Below are 20,428 nucleotides of genomic sequence, written 5' to 3'. Positions count from 1 at the left end.
GCGCTGAGCCTAGACCTGGATTACTTTTTCCCCCATAGGAAAAAAATCCTAAAGCCTTTTATTCTAGTAATTTTTACTAAAATCATAGTTTTTCCATTTTCTTTTTTTTATTGTTAAACCATAGCTGTGTACATTAGTGCAATCAAGGGGTACAATGTGCTGGTTTCTTATACAATCTGAAATATTCTCATCAAACTGTTCAAGGTAGCCTTCATGGCATTTTCTTAGTTATTGTATGTAGACTTTTATATTCTGCCTTTAGTAAGTTTCATCGGCACCCATTCTAAGATGCACTGTAGATGTGGCCCCATCCATTACCCTCCCTCCACCCTAACCTCCCCACTCCCTTCCTCTTCCTTGGCCCTTTCCTCATAGTTTTGTGCTATAGTTGGGTTATAGCCTTCATGTGAAAGCTATAATTTAGCTTCATAGTAGGGCTGAGTACATTGGATACTTTTTCTTCTATTCCTGAGATACTTTGCTAAGAAGAATATGTTCCAGCTCCATCCTTGTAAACATGAAAGAGGTAAAGTCTCCATCTTTAAGGCTACATAATATTCCATGGTATACATGTACCACAATTTGCTAGTCCATTCGTGGGTCCATGGGCACTTGGGCTTCTTCCATGACTTAGTAATTATTAATTGGGCTGCAATAAACATTCTGGTACAGATGTCTTTGTTATATTGTGAGTTTTGGTCTTCTGGGTATAAACCTAGTAAAGGAATTAAAGGATCGAATGGCAGGTCTATTTTTAGGTCTCTCTCTAAGTGTTCTCCAAACGTCCTTCCAGAAGGAACGTATTAGTGTGCATTCCCACCAGCAGTGTAGAAGTGTGCCCTTTTCTCCACATCCATGCCAACATCTCTGGTTTTGGGATTCTGTTAAGTGGGCTACTCTTACTGGGGTTAGGTGATATCTCAAAGTAGTTTTGATTTGCATTTCTCTGATGATTAAGGATGATGAGCTTTTATTCATGTGTTTTAGATTGTGCGTCCGTCTTCTTTAGAGAAGTTTCTCTTCAAGTCCCTTGCCCACCTTGAGATGGGGTCACGTGTTCTTTTCTTGCTAATACGTTTGAGTTCTCTGGATTCTGGTTATTAGACCTTTATTGGAGGTATAACCTGCAAATATTTTCTCCCATTCTGAGGGCTGTCTGCTTGCTTTACTTACTATGTTCTTGGCTGTGCAGAAGCTTTTTAGTTTCATCAGGTCCCAGTAGTGTATTTTTGATACTGCTTCAATTGCCTGGGGAGTCCTCCTCATAAAATATTCACCCAGGCCGATTTCTTCAAGAGTTTTCCCTGCGCTTTCTTCAAGTATTTTTATAGTTTGATGCTTTAAGTTTAAATCTTTTATCCAGTGAGAGTCTATCTTAGTTAATGGTGAAAGGTGTGGGTCCAGTTTCAATCTTCTACAGGTTGCCAGCCAGTTCACCCAGCACCATTTGTTCAATAGGAAATTTTTTCCCCACTGGATGTTTTTAATTGGCTTGTCAAAGATCAAGTAACGGTAAGTAGCTGGATTCATCTCTTGGTTCTCTATTCTGTTCCAGACATCTACTTCTCTGTTTTTGTTCCAGTACCATGCTGTTTTAATCACTATTGATTTATAGTACAGTCTCAGGTCTGGTAGCATGATTCCTCCTGCTGTGTTTTTATTGCTGAGAAATGTTTTAGCTATTCGAGGTTTTTTCTGATTCCATATAAAATGAAGTATTATTTTCTCAAGATCTTTAAAATATGACAATGGAGCTTTAATAGGAATTGCATTAAAATTATATATTGCTTTGGGTAGTATAGACATTTTAAGAATGCTGATTCTTCCCAGCCATGAGCATGGTATGTTTTTCCATTTGTTAACATCTTCAGCTACTTCTTTTCTTAAAGTTTCATAGTTCTCTTTGTAGAGATCTTTCACATCCTTTGTTAGGTATACTCCCAAATATTTCATCTTCTTTGGCTCTACTGTGAAAGGAATAGAGTCCTTGATTGTTTTTTCGGCTTGGTTATTGTTGGTATATATATAAAGGCTACAGATTTATGGGTGTTGATTTTGTAGCCTGAGACATTGCTGTATCCTTGATCACTTCTAAAAGTTTTGTAGTAGAATCCCTAGTGTTTTCCAGATATACGATCATATCATCTGCGAAGAGTGAAAGCTTGATCTCTTCTGACCCTATGTGGCTACCCTTGATCGCCTTTTCTTCCCTAATTGCAATGGCTAAAACTTCCATTACAATGTTAAAGAGCAATGGAGACAATGGGCAACCTTGCCTGGTTCCTGATCTAAGTGGAAATGATTTCAATTTAACTCCATTCAATATTGGCTGTGGGTTTGCTGTAGATGGCCTCTATTAGTTTAAGAAATGTCCCTTCTATACCAATTTTCTTAAGTGTTCTGATCATGAAGGGATGCTGGATATTATTAAAAGCCTTTTGTGCATTAGTTGAAAGAAGCATGTGGTCCTTATTTTTTAGTTTATGTGCTAAATTACATTTATAGATTTACGTATATTGAACCAGCCTTGAGACCCTGGGATAAATCCCACTTGGTCGTGGTGTATAATTTTTTTGATGTGTTGTTGGATTCTGTTTATTAGGATCTTATTGAGTACTTTAGCATCAATATTCATTAGTGATATTGGTGTATAATTTTCTTTTCTTGTTGGGTCTTTCCCTGGTTTGGGGATCAAGGTGATGTTTGCTTTGTAGAATATGTTGGGTAATATTCCTTCTTTTTCTATAATTTGGAAGAGGTTTAGTAATATAGGTACTAGTTCTTCTTCAAAGGTTTGGTAGAATTCTGATGTAAAGACATCTGGTCCTGGGCTTTTCTTTTCTTTTCTTTTTTTTTTTTTTTATAAATGTTAATTTTATTGCAGACGTTTGGAAATTTTATTTTATTTTTATTTATTTATTTATTTTTTTGGCCGGGGCTGGGTTTGAACCCGCCACCTCTGGCATATGGGACCGGCGCCCTACTCCTTGAGCCACAGGCACCGCCCTGGGCTTTTCTTTTTAGGGAGATTTTGTATAGTTGATGCTATTTCAGAACTTGATATAGGCCTGTTCAACATTTCCACTTCATTCTGGCTAAGTCTTGATAGGTGGCGTACTTCCAGGTATTGGTCAATTTCTTTCAGATTTTCATATTTCTGAGAATAGAGTTTCTTGTGGTATTTGTTAAGGATTTTTTAAATTTCTGAGGGGTCTGTTGTTATTTCATCGTTGCCATTTCCGATTGATGAAATTAGAGATTTTACTTTTTTTTCCTGGTTAGGTTGGCCAAAGGTTTATCTATTTTATTGATCTTTTAAAAAAACTAACTTTTGGATTTATTGACCTGTTGTATAATTCTTTTGTTTTCAATTTCATTTAATTCTGCTCTGATTTTGGTTATTTCTTTTCTTCTGCTGGGTTTGGGGTTGGAGTGTTCTTCCTTCTCCAGTTGCTTGAGATGTCCCATTAAGTTATTAACTTCCTCTCTTTCTGTTCTCTTGAGGAAGGCTTGCAGTGGTATAAATTTCCCTCTTAGGACTGCCTTTGCAGTATCCCAGAGGTTCTGGTAATTCATGTCTTGATTGTTGTTTTGTTCCAAAAATTTGGTGATTTCCTTCTTAATCTCATCTATAATACATCTATCCTTCAGCATAAGTTGTTTAGCTTCCATGTTTTTGTATGGATATGCAGCTTCCTGTTATTGAGTTCAACTTTTATTCCATGATGGTCTGAGAAGATGCAAGGAATAATTTCTATTTTTTTAAATTTGCTGAGGTTAGATTTGTGGCCTAGGATGTGGTCGCTTTTGGAGTATGTTCCCTGGGCTGATGTGAAGAATGCGTATCCAGTTTTGTTGGGATGAAATGTTCTGTAGATGTCTGTTAAGTCCATATGTTGAACGGTTAAGTTTAAATCTAAAATTTCTTTGCTTAGCTTCTTTTTGGAGGATCTATCCAGCACTGCTAAAAGGGTGTTAAAATCTCCAACTACTATGGAACTGGAGGAAATCAAGTTGCTCATGTCTGTTAGAGTTTCTCTTATAAACTGAAGTGCATTCTGGTTGGGTGCATAAATATTAATAATTGAAATCTCATCATATTGAGTATTAATAATTGAAATCTCATCATATTGAGTATTACCTTTAACAAATATGAAGTGTCCATCCTTATTTTGGTTGGTTTAAAGCCTATTGTGTCTGCGAATAGGATTGCAATGCCTGCTTTTTCTGCTTTCCATTTGCCTAGAGTATAGATGACCATCCCTTCACCTAGACCTGGATTTTTCATTAACATTTCCCCCAACTACTCTAGAAGCAAAGGATACATAACAGATAAACAAGGAGCAAAATACTTTTTAAATCTTAAGAAGAGTCATAGGGAGCTGTTTTTACTGGCCAAAGGCTTACAAAATTGAAACCTAAGGAAAAAAGTTTAAAGCTTTTGCCCTTCCAGCCTGAATGTGTGTTTTTCTTTTAGGTGGTAGAAGCTTCACAGACCCACCGTGCCAAGTTTATCTATGTAGACTGTCCAAATATAAAGGCAAACATCCTGACCACAGATGCACTATCATGAAAGTAACACTTCTAACTAGTGAAGTCTAGCACCCAAGCCTCAGGAACATTCTATAGGAAAGATTTGTAAGCAATCCCCGAGGATCATGAAGAGTTGTGCAAGACTTTTTACCCAAGTTTCCTGCTGAGCTGTCTGTAAAATAAGGAGGTAAAGCAAACTGCCTACAGTCACACACATACAATTTCAACTCAGAAGAGAAACCAAACTTCCTGACATTTTATTCTAATCTAGAAAGTAAAGACTCATAAAATTTAATAAGGATACTCTAACGCAGGAGTTCTCAAGGTGTGGGCCCTTTTCACCAGCAGCATCAGCATTATCTGGAAACTTTGGTTAGAAATCCAAATTTGGGGACTCATTCCAGCCCTACTGAGTCAGAAACTATGGGAATGGGACTCAACCAGCCCAGGTGACTGATGTCTGACCATGTCTGAGAACTGCTGAGCAAGAGGTTTCTGCCCAAAGAAGACATCCTTTTGTAGTAAAAAGAATGACATTTTCCCCACACCTTTATGAAGTGATTTCAGTGCAACATTTTAAATAAAATACTTTTGCCACACAGTTGGAATTGAATGTTAGTATTTAGCACAACGACAAAGGTAAATTTAGAACTTAATTTCTCCTCAGAACTCTTACCCATCTTTTACATATTTGTCTTAGTTGCATTTGCAGCATGGAGAGAAAACAAAAGAAAGTTATGAGATGAAAACTGCATAGCACTCTGGAGAAATTAAAGCAGAGATAGGGTGATACATAATGCTTTTACCTTGGGGAAAATGTACCATGTTTCATTAAATCTCAGATGGTACTGATATTTAACACACCAATCAATGTACTAAGGCAGTCGTGACATCATTAAGACACCATCAATTATAAGGCCAATCCCAAATGCAGTATTATTAAGCAGGAGGAAAAAAAAATCTTGGAATTGATGAAACACAGCATATGTGAACGCAAAAGCAATGTGTTCAAAATCAAATACACATGGAAAATGCCTTTTGGAATTACTATTAGGTAAGAGAAAGGCTATTCCTAAAGAATTTGGTGGGATTGCATTCTACAAATGGCACTAGAAAGGACTTTTTAAAAATGTGATGAGGAAGAAAAAAGACAACTAGATTCATTAGACTTTTGAAGTATTTTAAGAAATACCAAAGCTTATACAGAAGTTAATTTTTAAATACTAACCTTAGAAGCACAATCTATCCTTGGTTCTCCTTCAGGCTTTAATCCAATTATCTAAGGTTAAAAAAAAAAATTGATTAATTTAAACATGACATACGTATACAGTGGAACATGTCCCTTTGCTGCCGGGGACCAAGGGTAGAAAGGTTGAGATTGACAATAACTGTGAATTAGCCCAGGTACAGCTGCCTTTTATTTATTTTTGGAGGTTTAAAATGAACTTTTCAGTACAATAACTTTGGCAATGAGCTATCTTATAACTGTACTGGGGCAATTTAGAAAATCAATCAATTACCATAGAATTGACCAAAATACAGTTTGTTTGTTTGAGACAGAGTCTCACTTTGTCACCCTGGTAGAGTGCCGTGGTGTCACAGTTCACAGCAACCTCCAACTCTTGGGCTTAAGTGATTTTCTTGCCTCAGCCTCCCAAGCAGCTGAGACTACAGGTGCCCACCACAACACCCGGCTATTTTTTGGTTGTAGCTGTCATTGTTGTTTGGCAGGCCCAGGCTGGATTTGAACCTGCCAGCTCTGGTGTATGTGGCTGGCACCCTAGCTGCTTGAGCTATAGGTGCCCAGCCCCAAAATACAGTTTTGCACTTTGCTACCCTTAAAACAAGAAACAAACAAAAGCTCTCAAACCTAATTATTTATATGAACAAATCATTTAATGTAAATAAGAACTACAGAGGCATAAAATCATAATTAACTGTTCTTCACAGAAATATAGGTATTAGGGTGCAATCCCCACCATGTTTCCCTAAGACTCCACTGAGCCTCACCATATTCCACACCCATCTCTTCTACTAAAGGCATGTACTTTTTGATATAAGGGGAATAAACTAGAACATGCAACACCCAGACTCACACCCCTCTAACCCCTCCACTGAGCCACATGGGAGACACGAGAGATGTCACTTCTATACAATGTACGTAGTTGATGTAACTCTGTATGAATAGTAAAGATATTTATCCATCTCTTTTGTAAGAGGATTTGTTTGGCATTCTGATTTATAAGCAGTTTGTATCTGAACGTTACCAAAATGTAAATATTCCTCTCAAAAAACAAGTATTGCTGCAACAATTATATAATGTTAACAGCAGTTAACTGGCTGTTTCTGAGCAATGACTATGGAACTACACTGGGATTAAATCCCCGGCCACACTAGGGAAGTGCATCTCATCAGTGATGTCCCAAGTCTCATGCTGTTCTCCTGCTGAGCCCTGCAAAGCCACACCTCCATCAACAACTATCAGAATGGTCTCAGATCCTCCTCATTCAAAGAACTCATCCTGAGAAAGAAAATAAACTCAGGTCAGTCCTCTCCTCGCTTTATATTGGGGGTTTTCAGCAACCTAGATGTTGTGAGGATACTTCTACCGGGGATTACAAAAGGCACCTGTTAAACTTAGTTTACCTTATAAACTACATTATCTAGTTTCACCTTACTTCTGGTTTAGTCTGTGAACCTCAGTTCTTAATTCTGAATGAAGTATGGTTGAAACATCCCACTAATCATTTACAGAGCACCTACTATGTGCCAAACAATGTTTCAAAAGACTTCTAGAGTGCTATGGGACAATCTGGAAACTATCATCCAGGGCTTCCCAAAGGGATGGAAGGAGAGGTTGGAGGGGTGTAAGTCTGGGTATTTCACGTTCTAGTTTGTTCCCCTTATAGGAAAATTCCTTAATTAGCAATGCCAACTTCAGAAGACCCATATGTTACTTGTATTAGTGATGGTAGCCATTTGCTTACTAATTGTGACTTCAGTGCTGTATGAACTCATGATTTTGAGGAGTCTACACCTGTTTAAGAAACTGCCCTTTCCTGAGTAAATGGCCATGAATGACCTTACCTTTCACAGAAGACTCTAAGTCTCAAAAGAATAACTGTAGCAGAAGACAACTCTGAAGGGCAACATTTATAGAGTTACAAGGCACAGGAGTTAGGGATCACTTTATTACACAAGGAAAACCATCTTTGTTTGCACAATGACCCTTATTCATCATTACTGTCACGTGGAGAACATTAGCGTCTCACTTTGCCACTAACTATACAATGCAGGCCCCGCTCCTCTAAAACATAACAGAACGCAACTGCATTATCCCACTGAACGCATTAGAATGGGATCTGATTTGTAATTCTGTTATTTAATTATATACGTGTGTGTGTATCATAAAACTATGCTTTCTATTAAATATTTCGAAAAAGTTGGGGCGGCGCCTGTGGCTCAGTGAGTAAGGGCGCCAGCCCCATATGCCAAGGGTGGCGGGTTCAAACCCAGCCCCGGCCAAACTGCAACCAAAAAATAGCCGGGCTTTGTGGTGGGCGCCTGTAGTCCCAGCTGCTCGGGAGGCTGAGGCAAGAGAATCGCGTAAGCCCAAGAGTTAGAGGTTGCTGTGAGCCGTGTGACGCCATGGCACTCTACCCGAGGGCGGTACAGTGAGACTCTGTCTCTACAAAAAAAAAAAAAAAAGAAAAAAAGAAAAAGTTAAGTGAGCTAAAACTTTATGGAGTCATATGGAATTTTGAATTATTTTATAACACCAGGGTCAAAAATGAGCTCTGCACCGTCACAAAGCCATGCTTGGGGTAGGACAACCACAACCCTTGCCCCTTGAAGCACTAATCCGTGCTGAAATGCAGCAGTTGTTTCCACAGGGGAAAAGCTGAAGTTGCTTGAACTCCCTAATCCATGATAAATCTGTAAATCTATATTCTTTTGCTGAATAAACTGTTCCCCAAAGATCAATAAATGTTATTGCTAGCCTTTTAAGCTACCTATACCACAATGAGATAAAGGCATTAATTCAACCAAAATGATCTAAAAATAGTTGCCATCTTAACCGAGGATATTAGAAAAAAGTGGTTGCAGAGAGAGGTAAAATATGTACATACTCTGTTCATTTTCACAAGAATACAAGGATTTCCTTGAGAATAGCCAAAAACAGGATCATTGGCACCACTGCATTCATCAAGTAAGGAAACAGGAAACTGACACGCAACATAATCCGGACCGTTCTGTTCAAAAAGTCCTCCTTTATTACATACTGAGAGATTCTTCTGTTCTTCTAAAGTATATGCTGAAAAGGAAAGAAACATGTGTACAAGACCAGTCATAAATATTAAACACAACCAGGAATATATCACCCTTTGGAAAATGTTCTTCAGAGACAAAAACAGTAATGCCAATTACCAGATGACTTTAGGGAAACATGGCAAGTATGTCCCTTTAATTTTTTTTTTTTTGAGACAGAGTCTTACACTGTCACCTCGGTAGAGTGCCCATGGTGTCCTACCTCACAGCAAAGTCAAACTCTTGGGCTCAGGCAATCCTCTTTCCTCAGCCTCCCAAGTAGCTGGGACTGCAAGCGCCTGTCACAACATCCGGCTAGTTTTTCTATTTTCAGTAGAGACAGGGTTTTGCTCTTGCTCAGGCTGGTCTTGAACTCCTGAGCTAAGGCGATTCATCCACCTCTCCCTCTCAAAGTGTTAGGATTACAGGTGTGAGCCAGTGAGCCTGGGCGCCCCTTTAACTTTTAACAGTTATCTGGTGCTCTAAAGTTCATTGCATTTCAATAATTACATAAACTGGATTATTGATCATTTTCTTCTAGAGATCAATCTCAGATAATACCACAGACTTATTCATTATTACATGAAGGCCTTCTGTGTGCTTGACCCCAAAGATCCAATGGTGAGGCTATAAGAAGGCACTACAGCTGCCCTTACAGAGCATATAGTCTAGTGGGGAAGACAAGTATCAAGTGAGTATAAAAACACCATTGCAGAGGTCTTAACAATATACAGTGCTGTGTGACAGGCTCATGGAGGGAGTATCCCTGAGCTGAAAGCAGATGGGATGTGTGGAGGAAGCACCTGTGGTAAAGGCATGCAGAAACTAGACTACGTGGAGTCCTGCGAGCCACGCTGAAGAACTGCAGGGGTGTGGCTGGGTGTTCTGCCAACGAACAGGAAGATCCACTAAAATGGTTTCTTTCCTTCTTTCCTTCCTTCCTTCCAAAGATCCACTAAAATGTTCTCCTTCCTTCCTTCCTTCTGTCCTTCCGTTTGGATAGTCTCACTCTTTCACCCTGGATAAAGTGCTGTGGCTTAAACAAGGGGAAGTAGCAAGGATAATCCGACCATGTTTAAGTTGTGAAAAGTTGACTCTGACTATAATGTGGGGCGTCCAGAGGAAAAAAGAAAGGATCTGGAAAACTAGTAGGAGGCTATTAAAGCAGCCCAGGTCGAGAGATGTTACTTCAGAGAAGGAAATTTTTACCAGAGATAGAGGTAACTGGATGGGTTCAAAGTTATAAAGGAATAAAGGGTTAGAACTTGGACATAAGCAGGAAGGGGAGAAACACACAACACCTGGCGTAGCGTGTGCGAGGTCTGAGCGGCACCCAGGGCCCACGCCTGACAGGGACTAAAATCCAGACAGACTTTCAGAACCACAGAGCAGTAAAGACAATTGAAAACAAAACAAAAACACCTTGCAGAGGAGAAAAAAGGCAAATATGAAGGAATTAAAATTCTATACACAGCTGATCTATCAAGTATAAAGGTAGAAGGTCATTTTCAGAAATGAAGGGCTCAAAATTTACATCCCAGGTATCTTTTCTTATGTAATTACTCAAGAATATACTCCAGAAGTAAAATACTGAATGAAAATTTTCAAAAGAATGAAGTTACTTCCTATTGAAAATGTATCCAGAATTCGACTATTTACTCCGCTACCTTGCCAAGCCAGTCATCTGAATTACTGTAACAGCTCCTAACCAGCTTCTCCATCAGTCCCGCCACCCCCACCCCCAGTGAAGTTTCAAAATCGGCCTGAGAGATCCTTTAAAAATTAGTTAGAGCTTGTTCTTTGGTGAAAAAATTTAATAATGACCTCTAAGGATCTACAGAGTTTGGTTTTCCTTTAACCCCCTCTCCTCAGCCTCCCACTGTCCCCCCGCTCACTCCAGGAGCCTCTCTTGCTTCCTGGATAACACCACAAACCTCAGTTGCCTTCGCCTCTGCCGCTGACTTTCCCACTGACTCCCTTGTCTCCTTCCAGTCTTTCTTCAAGGATTCCCTCGGTGGGGCTTCCCAGGCCACCCTGTCTACAACTGCAACCCTTCCTAACTTCCCCATCTACTTTCTCTGCCTTACTTTCCTCTTCAGCACTTACTATTTTATAATTCACCAGTGGACGATAAGTTCCAGGAAGATTAAGAACTTTTCTTTGGTTCATTGCTGAAATGTAGACAAGTGCTTGCCACAAAGCAGGTCCTCAAAAAAATATTTGCATAAATAGGACTGCAACTAGCAGGGAACACTGTTTTCAGTAGGTTTTTTTTTTATTATTTGATTTTAAATCATGCTAAATACTACCACAAAACATCTGTAAAATTATTATTTTATGTATTTATTTTTCTGAGACAGAATCTCAAAAATATATCACCCTTTGGAAAATATTCTTCAGAATATTTACTGAGACAAAAACAGTAATGCCAATTACCAGATGACTTTAGGGAAATCTGTGGTAAAGGCATGCAGAAACTAGACTACATGGAGTCTTGCGAGCCACGCTGAAGAACTGCAGGGGTGTGGCTGGGTGTTCTGCCCGGGTGCCCCGGGCAGTCTCCAAGAAGGATGGGCATCACCCAGGAAATGACACTGTTTCATCCAGCAGAATTCTGCCACAAGTGTGTGACAAATAGACTGAGAGGCCAGGAATTTTAGAGTATTGGCTAAAGTAAAACCAAAATGAAAATCATGAAATTAATAATCGAGATATAAAAAAGGAAGATGGAGGTGGTGAGCGGAGATAACTCAGACAGCTGTTAATAAGCGCTACCACCTGGCAGCTCTGAGATATAACTGACACGCAGAAATAGCTGGGCGTGGTGGTCAGCACCTGTAGTCCCAGCTACTCGAGAGGCTTGCCTAAGCCCAAGAGTTGGAGGTTGCTGTGAGCTGTGATGCCACAGCACTCAGCCAAGGGCGATAAAGTGAGACTCTGTCTCTAAAAAAAAAATCAGAAACAGACATTTTAAAAATGATAAATATCACTTTCCACCTCCCACCCAAATACTATATTGGATGGATGTAAAATGTCCAAATACTCAGAGGTATTATTTTAAATAACACGTTTGCTCTATTACACAAATACTTTCAGTTTTAAAAGTATCTTAAAATACTTCTGTTACGTCTCAATCAACTAGTGCACTTACAGGAAAGACAGAGAAATCAATCTACTGTCGATTAGACTTACACTCCTTCCTATGTTTTTCCATAAGTTAGAATATTTTATAAGTAGTTATAAAAACTACTTGCAAGTTCTCTCAGTCGTCTGTCTTTAACAGGAGAGTAAAATGTAAATAGAAGAAATTCTGCTGGGTGCAGAGGCTCACACCTATAATCCTAGCACTCTGAGAAGCCCAGGCGGGTGGATTTCTTGAGCTCAGGTGTTTGAGACCAGCCTGAGAAAGAGCAAGCCCCTGTCTCTGCTAAAAATAGAAAAAACTAGCCAGGCATTATGGCGGGCACCTGTAGTCCCAGTTCTTCTGAAGGCTGAGGAAAGAGGACTGCCTGAGCCCAAGAGTTTGAAGTTGCTGTGAGCTAGGATACTACCGCACTCTAGCCAGGGTGAGTCAGTCATGGTTTCTTTTTCTAAAAAGAAAAATTCTAACAATGATGTTTCTAAGAATAATCATAATTTGGTGCTAGTTTATGTAATAACTCTGAGAGAACTTACGTTTTAGAAAATTCTTAAGGTCTCGGACGTACGCTTCATAGGTAGTTGGATCCTTTGTACTGAATGTATAGTCCAGTGCAGTCTGTGGTTTTGGAAAAACCATAAGTCCTATAAAGAGATAAAAGAAAACTGAGGGAAATAAATAGAATTAAACAAATTCCCTTCTCTCCTCCTCCTTACTCTTATCTCTAAAAAACAGATCTCAGTAAATTACATGAAAAATATTCACAGCATACTGAAATTATCAAGTTCTTACACATATCCAATTATGAAGTGTAGATATCTAAAAGTAAAAAAGAGGGCAGCTCCTGTGGCTCAGTGAGTAGGGTGCGGGCCCCATATACCGAGGGTGCGGGGTTGAACCCAGCCATGGCCAAACTGCAACAAAAAATAGCTGGGTGTTGTGGCAGGAGCCTGTAGTTCCAGCCACTTGGGAGGCTGAGGCAAGAGAATCGCTTAAGCCTAAGAGTTTGAGGTTGCTGTGATGCTACAGACTGTACTGAGGGCGACATAGTAAGATTGTCACAAAACAAAACAACATCAGATCTAGATTATTAATTCAGCCTTCTGCCCAGGCGTAGGGGCTCACGCCTGTAATCCTAGCACTCTGGGAAACCAAGGAGGGAGGGATCACTTGAGCTCAGAAGTGTAAGAGAGTGAGACCTCAACTCTACTAAAAATAGAAAAATTAGCCAGGCACTGTGCTGGGTGCCTGTAGTTTCAACTACTTGGGAGGCTGAGGCAAGAGAATCACTTCAACCCAGGAGTTTGAGGTTGCTGTGAAGTAGGCACATTAGCCTGGGCAACAGAGTGAGACAATGTCTCAAAAAAGGAAAAATTTAGCCTTGTATATAGGCTTATAAACAATCTTAAAATTCTCACTGATTTTTGAACATTCCACACATCTAATAACTTTGTATTAGATATATCTAAGAATATGTGTGCATATATGTTCATTTAAACTACTGATACCATTTAAAGTACTAGAATATAAAATACTTGGCAAATAATTTTAAGGAACTCAGTTTAAAACTGTATACTTAAAAACACTGAACCCCTTTTACTGCTTATATATTTCAAGGGGATAATAAAGTTTCATATTTCTGGAGTTGATCAGATTGTGTTCAATGGTAACAGTCATACAATTTTTTTTTTCATCTCATTTAGCTGTTTTCTTTCTACCCAGACTGGTGCTGAGATTGCTGTTGTTTTCTTTCCAAGCAATAAGAAGGATCTAGATTAGGGTTTCTCCACCACGGCACTACTGACATTTTGGGCTGTGTAGTTCTTTGTAGTGGGGCGGGGGGGGGGGTCATCCCATACACTGTAGGATGTTTGGTGACATCCCTGCCTCTATGCACAGCAACCCTTCTCCTCTCCCCCTGTGACGGAAAAACGTCTCTAGACATTGATGTGTGGCCCGGTGGCTGAAAATCATTGCTCTAGGGAGAACTTCCTGTCTCAGTCCCACCTTCCTGGCCTGCTTACCCACTCTTCCTGCTACACAAATCCCAGTCTTCTAGCTAGAACCTCCACTTCTCTATCACCTCTAGCAGTTTGTTTACATTTTTGGGGATTTGTGTACTTTACTGTTTCTTCTCTAAAAATTCCCACCACCTTGAAGTCAAGGGCCATGTCCAACTCTCAAGGCAGAGGTGGCCTGCAAAGACTGTTCAAAAAGAATGAAATCTGGCTTGGTGCCTGCCACATACACCAAAACTGGTGGGTTTGAATCTAGCCCAGGCCTGCCAAATAATAATGACAACTACAACCAAAAAAAAAAAAAAAAAAATAGCCGGGCGTTGTGGCAGGTGTGTCTCCCAGCTACTTGGGAGACAGAGGCAAGAGAATCGCTTAAGCCCAGGAGTTGGAGGTTGCTGTGAGCTGTGATGCCACGGCCCTCTACCCAGGGCCACAGCTTGAGGCTCTGTCTCAAAAAAAAAAAAAAAAAAAGAAATCAGAATTAGGAGGTAGAAAATGTGTTTTTTTGTCTTTTTTTACTGACTAGAGTGCAGTAGTGTCATTACTGCTTATTGTTAATCCTGAACTCCTGTGTTCAAGAGATCTTACTGTCTCAGCCACCTAAGCAGCTGGGACTATAGGTGGTGCAAACCATGCCCAGCTAAGTTTTATTTTTTTGTAGAGACTATGTTTTGCAATGTTGCTCAGGTTTGTCTTGAACTCTCCTATTCAAGCCGTCCTCCTGCCTCAACCGCCCAAAGTGCTAGTATTACAGACTGAGCCATAATGCCATGCCAGAAAATGTAATTTAAATAAGGTGTTTCAACAGCTCACGCCTATAATCCTAGCACTCTAAGAGGCTGAGATGGGTAGACTGCTTGAGGTTAAGAGTTCAAGACCAGCCTAAGCAAGAGACTGTCTCTACTAAAAACAGAAAAACTAGCTGGGCATTGTGGTGGGTACCTGTAGTGCAGCTACTTGGAAGGCTGAGGCAAGAGGATCTCTAGAGCCCAAGAGTTTGAGATTGCTGTGAGCCATGACACCACAGCGCTCTACTCTACCTAGGCGACAGAGTGAGACTCTGTCTCAAAAAAAAAAAAAAAGTTCCAATTGGGCAGTGCTGGTGGCTCAATGAGTAGGGTGCTAGCCCCATATACTGAGGGTGGCGAGTTTGAACCTGGCCCTGGCCAAATTGCAACAAAAAAATAGGCAGACATTGTGGTGGGCACCTGTAGTTCCAGCTACTTGGGAGGCTGAGGCAAGAGAATCGCGTAAGCCCAAGAGCTGGAGGTTGCTGTTAGCTGTGATGCCATAGTACTCTACTAAAGGCGACAAAGTGAAACTGTCTCTAAAAAAAAAAAAAAAAAAAAAGTTTTAATTAAGATTTTTACTATTGGTCAGGCATGGTGGCTCACATCTGCAATCCTAGCACTTTTGGGAGGCTGAGGCAGGTGGTTTGCCTGAACTAAGGAGTTCAAGACTAGCTGAACATGAGTGAGATCATGTCTCTACTAAAAATAGAAAAACTAGCTGGGTGTTGTGGCAGATGCCTGTAGTCCTAGCTACTAAGGAGGCAGAGGCAAGAGGATGGCTGGAACCCAGGAGTTTGAGATTGCTGAGAGCTATGATGCCATGGTACTCTACTTAGGTCAGGGGGTGAAATCACACAGTGATTACCCAAAGGAGTTTAGATATCTTCATATAGCTCTTTTGGAGGGAAGGGGGAAACTGACAAGTATAGGACATAAACGGATGCTATGGAAGACCTACGGATGGGGGAGAAATCGATTGACTTATAAATGAACTTGAGAGACAGATGTTTATGACCCAAATAATTTTGGCCAGGTCCACCTGCATTCCTGACCCTCACTCCTGAAATATTTTGAGATAATAGGAAGGGAGAAGGGGAGTCAATTGTCCCCTTTGATTCTCTGATCAGGCCAGTTCAGTTTATGCAGACAGAGGGAAGGCCTCTTACAGAATTTCTTGACCTGAATGGCCTTTAATCCGAAGTATTTTCTATACCTGGGAGTCATTTTGTGGTGAAATTTGCTTAGCTCCTTCACTATACTAAAGTATATTATCCTATACAACGAAGAGGTTTTTCCCAGAAGACAATCAAGATAATGAATTAAATGTATGAAGAGCATATTCAGGCTCACGCCCGTAGCTCAGTGAGTAGCCACATACACCAAGACTGGTGGGTTTGAGCCCGGCCCTGGCCCACTGAATAGCAATGACAACTGCAACCAAAAAACAGCTGGGTGTTGTGGCGGGTGCCTATAGTCCCACTTACTTGGGAGGCTGAGGCAAGAGAACAGCTTAAGCCCAAGAGTTTGAGGTTACTGTGAGCTATGATGCCATAGCACTCTACCAAGGGTGACACAGTGAGTGTGTCTCAAAAAAAAAAAAAAGAGCATATTCATTACACTCTCTAGATGTAGAGAACATAGATGTGTCATTTCTTACCACTTTTGTTAATAACCAATTAGAACTAAGAAGCTTTAACTCAAGCTAGAGCTGAAATTCAAAGTGGAACTGATAGACCCTATTCATTAAAGTCAATAAACTTGGGAGACAGATATTTATGACCCAAATAATTTTGGCCTCAAAATTATTTCATAACTATAGCTATACTGAATTCTCAGCACCGGCTCGGCACCCATAGCACAGTGGTTATGGCGCCGGTCACATACACCGGGGTTGGCAGAATCAAACCCAGCCCCGGCTTGCCAAATAACGACAACTACAACAACAACAACAAAAATAGCTGGGCATTGTGGTGGGTGCCTGTAGTTCCAGCTACTTGGGAGCCTGAGGCAAGAGAATTGCTTGAGCCCAAGAGTTTGAGGTTGCTGTGAGCTGTGATGCCATAGCACTCTACGCAGGGTGACAAAGTGAGGCTGTCCCAAAAAAACAAACAAAAAATAATTCTCAATATTCATTTCTGTTTATTACTGACAAAAAAAACTCAAGATTTATCAGTACACAAATATGAAGGTCCTTAAATTAGTATGCATATAATTAACCAACAATAATTAAAACTTTTACATTACCCAACTCCAAAGTTTATCTTCTATATGTTACATGAAACAGATTTATGATGAAAATCAACTACAACTCTTATTTGTTAAAAGCCATGATAACCACAACCAATTTACCTGGACTAGGAATCTGGTCACGGTATTTTGGGATCTCATCATTCAGAGTCTGAAGCATGACCCACATCGTGAATGAGAAGAGTGCAGCCAGGAACCCATAAAAAACTAGGTAGAAGAGCAAGATCAAACCTGTAAAAGAAAATAAAACTTAGGAAATGTGGAGATAACACATATGTTTGTTGGCCAGGTTAAAAAACAAACCAACTGTTTATTGCAAGGCTATGATCCCAAGCTATGCCATGCAGAGCGCCAAATACCTCCACATTCAAAACATGTAAATTTGCCTAGGCAAGGGGTATTTCAGCAGGCAGAAGCCACGCGTCCCCAGTCCCTCCCAGGTTCCTCTGGTGCTTCCAAGTTAAAGTGGCTTCTACCACTAATACGCCAGTTCAACGTCAAAGCTTTAAAATTCCAGCACTTAGGGGAGTGTTTCCCAAAAAGAACTTGACGTCCTCTAAACAGATAAAGGTAGTTTTAGGTAGGACAAAACTCCCAACATTTATGTTCCTTTAAAGTGGCAAATAGGCAGAAAGTTGTTAGCAGGTTAAACCCATGTCCCACACACAGTAATTATTCACATGAATTTAAGTTTTAAAAAGTGGCTTGATTTCAAGAATAATAAAGTTTAGGAAACACTGGCCAAGTGGAAGGGCTCATGCAAAAGTAAAAAAGCATAAGATCAGAAACAAGCACTCTCATCCACAGAACCTCACAGCTCTACCACTGAGCACAAGGCAAGATCTAGCAGACAATAGTTCAACAGCCCTTCACAATTTGGAAAAACTAAGATAGATCTATCCCCGAGCCCAGGATTTATTTTGGGAATACCTAAAATCAATTATTTTTCTCAGGCGTCTATCTTCAAAGCTCTAACATCAAAAAATGCATTAGAATATTAGATCATATTATTGAAGTCACTCATTTATATTTAAATGTTTAAAATTTCATCAAAGAATACTAAACAAATCTCCAGATACAGCAATAATGAAAAATAACTAACTTTAACAGTGAGTTGGAATCATATCAGCTTTATTTCCTAATCTTAAGAAACTTTTTTGCAGGCTGGGCACAGTGGCTCAGGCCTGTAATCCGAACACTTTAGGAGGCCAAGGCCAGAAAATCATTTGAGCTCATTGAGTTTGAGACCAGCCTGAATAAGAGGGAGAGCCCGTCTCTAAAAATAGCCAGGCGTTGTGGTGGAAGCCTGCAGTCCCAGCTATTCAGGAGGCTCAAGCAAGAGGATTGCTTGAGCCCAAGAGTTTGAGGTTGCTGTGAACAATGACACCATGACACTCTACCAAGTACAACAAAGTGAGACTCAGTCTCAGAAAAAAAATAAAAATATAAAAAGAACCTTTTTTGTTTGCCCGGCTCTATTCCCAGCAGAAGGGTTGTAGCAGGGGTTCCTAAGACGGCATCTTTGGACTCCCTCTGTCCCCACAAGGGAGTAACTTCAGAGAGCTTTTCAGATGTCTGCAATAGTACATTCTGGATATGGAAGCACATGTAGTGAGAGTCTGAGGCCGTCAGTGAGGCTGGCGCTGACATGACACAGCTGGTCTGGTCAGTTTAGGTCCTAAGTGACCTTTACCTCATGTCTTACATTCTTGTTTTGTAAACTCAGCTTTAACCTAAAAGTGTGTATCTTGAGTAGTTTCAGGCAACTGATTTAGGAAATGAACTTTTTTTTTTTTTTTGAGACAGAGTCTCACTATGTCACCATTGGTAGAGTGCCGTAATGTCACAGCTCACAGCAACCTCAAACTCTTGGGTTCAAGCAATTCTCTTGCCTCAGCCTCTCTAGTAGCTGGGACTACAGGCGCCCATCATAACACCTGGCTATTTTATTATGGGTCATGGGTTATGGCAATTACTATTGTTTAAAATAAGTGTTAGTTACTGTTAAGATAAGGGTTAGTATGGTTCTTGCTTTTAACTTTCATGTATAAAACTGTGATTTTGGAAATGGAAAAATAAAACAGTCTTGGAAAGGCAACTCGCTCTGTTCTCCAGAATCGCTGGCTTTCTGACAAAGTTTGGTGGACCTACCCCTGTCTCTGCATATTGGCTGACAGTGACAGGTGGGCCAGACCCTCTTCATCCAGGAACAGATGTTCTTTTTTTTCTCCAAGGGAGTAATAACTTTCTTCTGAGTCTCAAAAGATCCCATGAGACCCAGATTGTGCAGAAAGCTAAATAAGTTTTATTTCTCAATTAGGCCAGGAAACCACCCTCCACCCCTTTTCCAAGTAACAGGGCTAACAGTTAAAGCAATTTCATCTTACTCTAGCATTCCACCCTTCCCCCCAATTACCAGGTGAAAATAAGGAGCGAGAGGACAGAAGGAATAGAGAACAGGATGTCACCTTCAGACGGCATCACTTCCCTACCACACAGTGCGATCCAAACTCAAAGAAGTGATAGTTTGCTACAGAGGGAAATGAAACACAGAGAAAGCCAGAGGCCAGGTTATTAAGGTACAGAAGAGAAACAATTCTTTCAGATCTAGATGTCTGCAGAACTAAAGGATAAAATCTTCCACACAGTAGACGAGGGCCGACACGTACAGAAACATGCCGAGGGTGGCTATGTTCCAATGAAACTTAACTTACAAACAGGCAGACTGGGGCTGCAGAAGTTTGTTGACCCACACGGTAGATATTAAACTAGAGACATTTGAAACAAAATATTCAACAGTGTTTTTAAGTCATGTCAAAATACTCTCACTGTAATACCATTTTCAAGATTTTGATCTTAAGTTTCCAGGAAAAATAACATAAATGAAATTTATAAAACAGTTACAAGGCTCAGTGCTTGGCCTAGCTCAAGCGGCTAAGGCGCCTGCCACATACATCAGAGCTGGCAAGTTCGAATCCAGCCTGGGCCTGCCAAACGACAATGACAACTGCAACCAAAAAATAAATAGCCAGGCTTTGTGGCAGGCGTCTGTAATCCCAGCTACTTGGGAGGCTGAGGCAAGAGAATCGCTTAAGCCCAGGAGTTGGAGTTGCTGTGAGCTGTGATGCTACAGCACTCTATCCAGAGCGACGGCTTGAGGCTCTGTCTCAAAAAACAAACAAACAAAAACTGTTACAAAACAAATAAACATGTAGTTATATCCAAATCTGCTTTTTAAAGAACCATTACACAATGAAAAAAACGAGTATTAAAACTGCCTATAAGAATTCTGTTCATAAAATACATACACAAATTAACGGTCATGTCCCAAACCTGATGTCATACACTAGAGTGGCCATTAAAAACAAGTAAGTGAAGACCCAGTACCGTAG

General features: G+C 40.3%; 1 protein-coding gene across 1 annotated transcript in view; it reads right to left on the bottom strand.

Moving 5' to 3' along the window:
• Positions 1 to 20,428, bottom strand: part of ATP1B3 (ATPase Na+/K+ transporting subunit beta 3) — a 54,190-nt gene that overhangs the window by 7,163 nt on the left and 26,599 nt on the right. The window contains exons 2-5 of the mRNA XM_053600768.1: positions 17,139 to 17,267; positions 12,517 to 12,624; positions 8,664 to 8,848; positions 5,762 to 5,812 (exon numbers count right to left, since the gene is read on the bottom strand). Of these exons, the coding sequence (XP_053456743.1) occupies positions 5,762 to 5,812; positions 8,664 to 8,848; positions 12,517 to 12,624; positions 17,139 to 17,267 (473 nt within the window). The remainder of the gene's footprint in view (positions 1 to 5,761; positions 5,813 to 8,663; positions 8,849 to 12,516; positions 12,625 to 17,138; positions 17,268 to 20,428) is intronic.

Source organism: Nycticebus coucang, chromosome 8 (assembly GCF_027406575.1).
Source record: "Nycticebus coucang isolate mNycCou1 chromosome 8, mNycCou1.pri, whole genome shotgun sequence".
Classification (NCBI taxonomy): domain Eukaryota; kingdom Metazoa; phylum Chordata; class Mammalia; order Primates; family Lorisidae; genus Nycticebus; species Nycticebus coucang.
The sequence above is the reverse complement of the archived record's forward strand: the minus strand, read 5'-3'. Positions and strand labels throughout refer to the sequence as shown.